The sequence below is a fragment of the Aplysia californica genome, unplaced genomic scaffold (genome assembly GCF_000002075.1).
Source record: "Aplysia californica isolate F4 #8 unplaced genomic scaffold, AplCal3.0 scaffold00482, whole genome shotgun sequence".
NCBI lineage: Eukaryota > Metazoa > Mollusca > Gastropoda > Aplysiida > Aplysiidae > Aplysia > Aplysia californica.
This window is the reverse complement of record NW_004797752.1, coordinates 468779-477637: the sequence shown is the minus strand read 5'-3', so window position 1 is coordinate 477637 and position 8859 is coordinate 468779. Positions and strand designations below refer to the sequence as shown.

The following is an 8859-nucleotide window of genomic DNA, read 5'->3' as shown; positions in this document are numbered from 1 at the left end:
TCTCTCTCTCTCTCTGCCTGTCTGTCTGCCTGTCGGTCTATCTATCTGTCTCTCTGTCTGTCTCTCTCTCTCTCTTTTTCTCTTTCTCTCTCTCTCTGTCTCTCTCTCTGTCTCCCTCTCTCTCTTTCTCTCTCTCTCTCTCTCTCTCTCTCTCTCTCTCTCTCTTTCTCTCTCTCTCTCGTTTTTTTCTCCTTCTTGTCCGTCTTGACATTGTGCTTTATCTTCTTTGAGATTTTTCCTTATTCTTCTTTCTTTTATTCTTCGCTTTTTTCAACATTCTTCTTTACGGAAGATTACAGCTCCAGTATCCCCCGTATTTTTTTTTCCTCCTGTTTTGATCGTTCCAAGATTCTCGTAAAATAAAACCTCTCCTGAGTCTTTTTTTTTAATGACTTTAGCGTCTTGAAATTGTCATGCGACTTTCAGTCTGTCTAACAAAAGTATTCTTATAAACTACCAGCAGCTTTTTAAAAAAATGTGTTGTTTTATTTTTAACTCGTGTTTTCTTTTGGTTCAGTCTCTTGATTTCGTATATTTGTTTTACTTCAGGTTGTCCTTTTTTTTAGCTTTGCGTACAAGCAAAGGTACAAATCTGTTGTCATTTTATGTTTGCCTTATAGCATGACCAACATTTACCTTGAGTAATCTACTCGTCTATGTCCTCATTTTTCCTTGGTTCTTTGTTTGTCTGTTTTTTGTTCGGTTTGTTGTTTCTGTGTGAATTATTTATTGTCCCTCGGAATTTTTTAAAATCTATTTTTTGGCCTTTATTTTCCACGGTATGTTTATTACGTCAACGTGTTGTCTTTAATCCTATGATGACTGATATAACATCACTGGCCACGCTTTTGTATATTTGCAGTCTGTTCATCACCATCATGACTGATGCTTTGTTTATGACAACATTATGATCACTGCATAATTAGATTTTCACACCTTTCGATATATTATGATGTGACTTGCTTTATCCTGTGTTATCCTCACCCAGGTGGTACTTTTTGTAGGTGATTAGATAGCTTTAGCACGGAATTTTGAAGCTGGAAATTGCATAAGAACATAAATTATTAAGATTATATAAATGCAGAATAGCAGTAACATTAACTGATTTTTTTATCTGAAAAGTTGTACATAATTTGGGACCCCTTGTTTCATGAATATCATACGACATAGCCGTCTGCTCGTGGAACTAAATACGCATTCATGATATGGCCCTATGCGTCCCTTGATAATGCGGACTGAGCAAGCTTCAAATGTCTCGTTGATTCACCTACTATGATCACGTTCACTGTGCTGTATCTCTTGTAACCAATTCACAATGGCAATGCTTTGAGCTGTCTGGGCGAAGCGCTGAGAAGACACGGACTCTAGCTTGTGTCCTTGTGGCTAACAATACCTGCCACAGATTTCGGTAAATGAATTATGTGATACTGCAATGTAACAACCCCTACAACCCACTCCGCGTAGGGTTTATTTTTTCCCTCCTGTCGTTGTGGATATATAATGTGTCTCCGGTAGTCGCCCCTGTCCCTCGTCCTCCCCTGAACCCCCAGTAACCCCTGCTGCACCGCTTGCTTTAGGGGCCAACCCGTGGACGTAGTACAATCATCTATGGGGCAACTGCACAACTGCTTCTGCTGGTACTCTGTGGCGTGGCCTTGAGCCTCTGCGCTGACACCTGACCCCCTGACCCCTGACCCCCAGTCTCCCCATAGCGCGGGGGCGCTGAGCCATTATGGTCGTGATTTTTCAATATTATGTGCATCATCAGTTTTCCCGCTACTGTCTCTGTCGTCTCAGTGCCGAGCTAGCTGCTGGATGTCCACCCAGTGTCGTTGTGGTCATTTGTCGTGTCCACCACCTCCACCTTCACCACCCACCTGGCACACCTTTGCGCCGGCAGCGGCGGCAGTAGTAGCGGCAGCGGCGAATTCACGCCTTCTTTGCGCTGTCACCAACATCACTGTTACTACCACCTTTTACTGCGATGCTACAACTGCCAACCACTATCACCATCGCTACAACACCTTACAATGTTGAATTGAAGACGTTTGCTCGGCGCAGCTTGTCCTGTTTATGATACTTCATGTATGCCGCAGCGCCGCGTTCTGCAGCTCACTCAGACTAGCGTCAAGCATGCGTATGTGCCCACCACTGCATCGGGCGTTGCGTTTTTCAATTCCTTCTAGCCTCCAGCTCAAGCCTCCACTTGTTCGCCCAGTCACTCACCCACTTACTCACTACGAACAGCTGTACAGTGTGTCTGTACAGATTGTGTGTGTGTGTGTTTGCGCGTGCGTTTGTGTGTGTCTACATACGCCATGCGTGATCTGCCTGGCTCGCCCTTCTCCATCACAGACTCACAGGCACTACTCACACTCACATGTGCATCGTTGTCTCGTGCTGTTTGACCCACTAAAACTGTCGCAGCTGCTAGCGTTCTGTGCGGAGCGCGAACTGTGGCTGCTGGGTATTTCCAGTCTCCCACCTATGCCCCAGGCCCTATTGTTTTCTAAGCTGTGATTTAGGCTGCCTTCCTGTTCCCAAACTTCAGGGAAATACTCATTTACACCCCAGCAAATCTATCGAGACGTCCTTTCAAAAGCCAGTCTTGAATAATCCCTCGACTGTTCTCACTCCTATATATGGAATGATTCATTAATATTAAAACTGAAATCTGAACTGGCTGTTTACAAACAATCAACTCAATTCTCTGAAAATAGCAACTTTCGAGATTACTTTTCCTTGGTATTGTATTTTAATCCTGAAGCTCTGTCACTCTTACCTTCGCCATGGTTTACTCTCTGTAAGCTTGAGCTCTCCTCTAAAATCTGCATCGAAAATAGAAAGGTGCTTAAGAATGCTAACTGACGGTAAATCAAACCTGTGAAATAAAATAAGGGAACCATACCACTTTTTTGAAGTGGTAAAATATATATGTCCGTTCTATAATATCAGTAACCAGAAGTATTACCCTTTAGAGCAAGTAGTCCCCATATTTGAGAATGAACTCTTCTTTTTAGAAAGTTCTAAACAAATGGTTATCCCCAGCTGTTTGTGAATGCCGATGTGTAACCTCTCGACTGTTGACATCCAATTTAACACTGCGTTTGCATCATGTTCGCACCTCCGTCAAACAAAACGCATAATATGCCTCGTCTCCTAACCTACTCATTTACTAAGCAAGACGTGTCCTTTTTGTTTGGGTCCACCGTATCTACGAGTGATAGTGACCGTTTGTTCTGTGTGTGTGCCCGTCCTCAGTACCTTACCAGCCCCTGAACCTGGTGGCCGAGGCGAAAAGTCCCAACGCCATCCTGGTCAAGTGGGACGCCCCTCAGGAGGCGGAGACCATCAAGAGCTACGAGCTCTACTTCAACGACTCCCACTACCGCCAGAACGCGCGGGTCAGCATCGACCCGCCCGTGCAAAATTACAAGCTCATCAACCTCACGCCAGACACTGTGTATCACATACAGGTAAACTTGAAATAAAGAGAGCTGAAGAGCTAGCTGCTAGCTCTCAGATGTCTCAGTCAGGTAAAAAGGGCACTCTGTGTCTAATGTGGTCTTCTGCAAGTCCAACTGTTTGGTGTATAGAACTAGATTACATTTTCACGGGGGAAAATGCTCCTTCTATCCTATCAGCTCCTTCTATCCTATCAAACAGTAATACTTTTCTTATATATTTTTCTGTTTGTTACTCTCTTGTAACACCTCTAATCTTCGGCACTTCATTATTTGAACTTATTGTGTTACAACTGCCGTAAAACTCTTAATTAAAAGCAAAAGCTGATTCGTTCTCTTAAAGTTTCTGTCTTTGTGAGTTTTGCTTTGTTCTATACTACAGAAAGATGAATGATCAAGATTTTGACTGTGCTAGAAAATAACTGGGGGTTTGATCTTGTATGACAGACTTTATTAAAACGGTACCCGTGCGTTCTCTTGGGAATTCTAGACAAAAGTCATTCAAACATATATTTAATTATTGTGTGCGCCTTAGTAAAGTCGTGGGAGATATTGACCCTGTTTTTAAATTAGCTTCCTTGGCTTGTGCTTATTTGGTCAGACGTTCACGTTAAACTTTAAAATAGATAAAAAGAAAGGAGGTGCACTAAACAATAGTTCTTACCTGTGCCCTGGTGTTGCGCACTATTTTGTCACGTTCCCATTTTTCCTTTTGCGGTATTTGACCTTTGACTGACCGATGTCTTCAGCTATGCTGCATGATTCTTCTTCTTACAGGTATCAGCAAAATCTGCCAGAGGAGAGGGACCCCGCACTCCGATGATCCAAGTGCATACGCCACCGTTCAGTGAGTCCGCCTTTGCTTGTCTTGATGTTGATCATTGTCAGTGGTTTTGCTCTATTTCTTGGCATTTTGTGATTGTAAAAATATCGATATACATGTTTATAAGAGATTGTGATGAAAAAAGTAACTTAATATAATGACCAGGGTTGCCACAGACCTTGGGAACAAATTGGAAAGCATGAAAGATTTAATTCTTATTCTAAGCATGAAAATATTGATTTCAATTTAAAGGTATAGCAAATAGTATTAGAATTCTAAAAGGCCGCCGTTGTCTCGAAAAAAAAAGTGGAGAACATTTTGGAGTCGTCTCAGAATTCAAAGAAGTGTATTATTTACATGTGTGGCGTGGGGTGCCACTTTGATTTCCCCAGGCGAAATTCAGTAGACGTGGCAGCCAAAGTAAAATAGCGCTGTGAGGAAAAGGCGACCATAGTATTATAGTTTCTTCAAACATTTTTTTTTCTGTTTTGAGGCAAAGGCTTTGTCTCTTTTCTAAACTTTATTTAACTTATAATTCTGTGAATGTGAGACATTTTTTACTCTTTCTTTTAATTGATAAAGCTTATCTTTCTTTTTAAAATTGATTTTATATATCTTTTGGAAATGTTTTTATTCCAAGCATGATTGATTTCTAAGCCTCTTGGGTTTTAATCCCTTGTATTTAAATACTCAACGCGCCATCTAGACGTGATTTTACTCTGTAGTAAGAGTTTGTTTCACTGTGTATTTTTTTTTCAGTTGAGTTTGTTTTGGGTTCTGTTATTTTTTATAGACGAGATTGGCGATAGATAACTGACTTTTTTGTTCACATCATAAGGTGTAATTTTGTTTCTATAATTTAGTAACTTTTTAATTGACCCTTGTTGGTTATTATTGCTCATTCTAAATTTAGGAGCAAACTTTGGGCTCTTCACGATGCGGTTGTGAAATATAAGGTCAATGCACCAACTGAGAATCGCTATCTGAAACTTTGGAAGTGAAAAGATTCTTTTTCTTCAGATAAACTTTCAGGCAACTGCTCGGTGTGCAAAATATGTGAGGGGGTAGGGGGGAGAAACTGGTGTGTTTGTTAGGAAGGGTGCAGAGGGTGGGGGGGGGTCTTAGAGACATGTCTAAGCAATGAAGAAGTCATGGAAAAGCAATGGAATTGAAAATGTGGAGTATCTGTTCCTATACATATACCGGGAAGCTTTCTGAGACATTTAGAAAGTGATAAAGATATAATGGAAGTGAAAATATTAATTGTCTATGGCAACCCTGGAGGCCTGATAGTATAACATTAATAAACATACGATGCTCCTTTCAAATGAATGGACTTGTTTTAGACCATATAAATACGGTCTTTCGTTGTCAATGTATTGTTCTTACTATGCCAATTTATATTAAGATATCGACCAAGTTTATTTTTAGGTCTTTCTTACATTTTACAGTAATATTTTAGGAATCTGCATTACGAAAGGCCTACGCTTAAGTTTTAATACTTTCTTGTGTAGATTTTATTTTCTTCGTGTAGGTAGATAATTGTCTTAAGTGTATTTTCTTCTCTAGATCTGTAGCCAGCATAATGTCGTGAACTATTCATGCTGTTGCTGAAGTTATTCCCTTATGTGATGTCTCTATTGGTTTCTTCCATCATCTCTGAGTTTTCTTTATGTGTCCTTAGCTGTTTTACGTACACCTCTGTTTCTACCTGTCATTCACCCGTGCGTATTGTGCTGTTCTATATTCCCACCCATCGACCCACCAAACCACACCCACGCGCCTGTCAGTCTTGACACACACGCTCACGCAGACACACATATATGCACACATCGGCTGAGTTATCTGTATAGATTCAGTAGACATTCTGACATAATCGTCACCCTGTGGCTATCGTATTGTGATTTCCTCGCACTGTAATGCGCACTCATCATCAGTCCATCAAACATCTCCCATTGTAAAGATAATAGTTATCGTATACAGGGCATTTAAAAATTCATTCCAGCACTATTTCTATTTACATCGTAGTGTAGATCTCTCATCTATAGTATTAACAACTCTTGTGAGTCCAGTCGTCTCTCCAGATCTGTTTTATCATAATCAAAAGAAAAACTTGCAGACATTTCAAGATTACAAGTCCTAATATGCTGTTATTATAAAACAAATTTCGTGAAATTATTAAAGCACTAAAGTAAATATGACACTTTTTTTCTATTTGAAGTGAAATACTTTTTATAATGTCAAGGAGATACTCTTTCTAGATCTCGACATTTCTCAGGTTTATGTACAGATGATACAATTCCCGAAGTTTTTCTGGACAAAGCTGCGGTATCTTGTGAACGCACGGAATTATTTTTCACTTGCTCGAATCGGTTTAGATCTCCAAGAAAACAACATTTTTTTCCAAGTGTGTCTTCATTTTCATCTAACTTATTAATACAATTTACCATCCATGATCTCGAGGCTCATTTCGTCTTCATCCATCATCTCCACTATAACCTCACATTCACTGTTTGTGGTATAACACCTTGTGTGTGAGTGATCCCTTCTACTTGGCTTCAGTGATACCCCCATCTTGTGTTGGTGGTGTGATTTTTATTTGTCTCTCTTAGTTTTCATTAGCCTAGCTCAGTTTGGGCTTTCTGGGGGACTATATTTTGGACGGGTCTGACATTAATCAAGGCACATATGAAAGGGCTTCTGTGTTATAACTCACACCCAAAATATGCCGATTGATAAGTCTAGAAGTAGGTGCTCTGGAAAAAGTTGTCGAACTAGGTTTTACAGTTTATTGTGTTCTCAACTCGGAATAAGAATTCCAGAATACAAACTTTGTGTCAGAAATACGACATTTTTTGCCTGTTAATGCATGGTTGGTTTGTTTTCATTTTTTGATTGGGCCGTAGTGTAACGCATAGCACGAGTAATTATATGTGTAGCATTGACTAACGTCATACACCAGAACTGAGAGTGTATGTTTATTTCATGGTAGAATGTATATTAATGAGAAAGATGACGCCAAGCTTGCTTTACAACAGTAACCGCTAGTGCGTACAGCTGATCAAAGGGGACACTTCCCTTTTGCAGTGAATTGGCAGTCCGGCTTTTACCTAGCATGTGTAAATGAGAAAATTGTGGAAACCTAACAGCAGTTAACATGTTTAGTGAGCCTAACTGTGTGTGACTGACACCAAGCTACCAGCAGACCTTTGGCTGTGCATGCTAGAGATAAGTAACCAAAGGAGCAGCAACATTTTTCGTATCGAGGATCTTCCCTCGTTTCTTGTCCGTATCACTTTAATCTTCCTCTTCTTTTGGCGCTCTCCTTTTCATATTTATGTCGTTTTTATTGTTATTGTTGTTTTTATTATTGTTGTTGGTTTATAATCTTCATCAATCATCATTATTATTATTGTTATTGCTGTTATTGTATGTTTTTACGGTGATTATTATTACCGGTGTTATTGTTATATTGTTATTATTATTATTGTTATTATTTTTATTATTATTATTATTGTTGTTGTTATTTTTATTGTTATTGTTGTTGTTGTCGTTACTTAAGTAGTTTTTTCTACTTACTGTTTTAACAACTCTGAAAACTGTTGCTGTTGCTGCTACCTCAGTGACCGCCGCGGAGTGCTGTGCAGCCAATCTAACCCGACTGCTTGTAGAATAGTCAAACAGATCAAACAGATGTCCACACACTGCAGCGTTGACACGAGCATTTGCCCACAACAACCCCACCACTTACCTTGTCTGTTCGACTTATGTTTTGTTTTGTTTCCTTGTGTTCGTTGATGATTTGTTTCTCTCTCTTTATTTGATGACCTCGGGTCTTTATTTTTCATGCCCTCTTTTTACTTATTATCTTTCATCCTCGATCTACTCCAACCGCCTCTATACTGTTTGACTTCCTTATTTATTTGGTTTTATCACCATTATTATGTTCTCATTCGACCCACCCCGCCCCTCCTCGATGTCTCCGTGATCCATCCACACATCGACTGAAACCTTAAATCCCTCATGTCACTTTGTGATGGCTCCCACCTTACAAAACGTCCATCAACATCACTTGTGACATTGCTTGACAACGCCCCCGGCTCCTCCTCCTACTCCCCCTCCTCCTCCAACACTACCCACTCCATCATGACCACGCCCCCTTCCGCCTGGCTCCGCCCACATAATAGAGCCAGAAGCCCCGCCCGAGGAGGTGAGCGGCACGGCTGTGAGCGAGCGGGAGATCCTGGTCTCCTGGAAGCCGCCAGACCCCAAAAAGCAAAACGGCAAGCTGGAGGGCTATCGGATTTTTGTGGTGGAGAGCGGCCGCAGCGACTTTGAGGAGATGCAGAAATCTGTACCTGGTGACGAGCTCACTGTCCGCGTGGACGGGCTGAAAACCTGGACTAACTATAGGGTGTCCATTCTAGCCTTCACCAAAATGGGGGACGGGCCACGCTCCCCGCCCATTGTGATCAAGACTGATGAAGATGGTAGGTAGTACTAAGCCACTGAACCCATACACCCCTCCCCCATGCGCAACCGACAACCCGCCTCCTCTGCCCCTTCCCACCC

The 8859-nt window shown here is 41.1% G+C and overlaps 1 protein-coding gene across 1 annotated transcript in view; it reads left to right on the top strand.

Moving 5' to 3' along the window:
- Positions 1 to 8859, top strand: part of LOC101860678 (tyrosine-protein phosphatase Lar) — a gene marked incomplete at its 5' end in the record, with an annotated part of 52921 nt that overhangs the window by 11967 nt on the left and 32095 nt on the right. Inside the window, 3 exon segments of the mRNA XM_013086577.1 lie at positions 3262 to 3476; positions 4242 to 4311; positions 8475 to 8777. Coding sequence (XP_012942031.1) covers positions 3262 to 3476; positions 4242 to 4311; positions 8475 to 8777 — 588 coding nt within the window.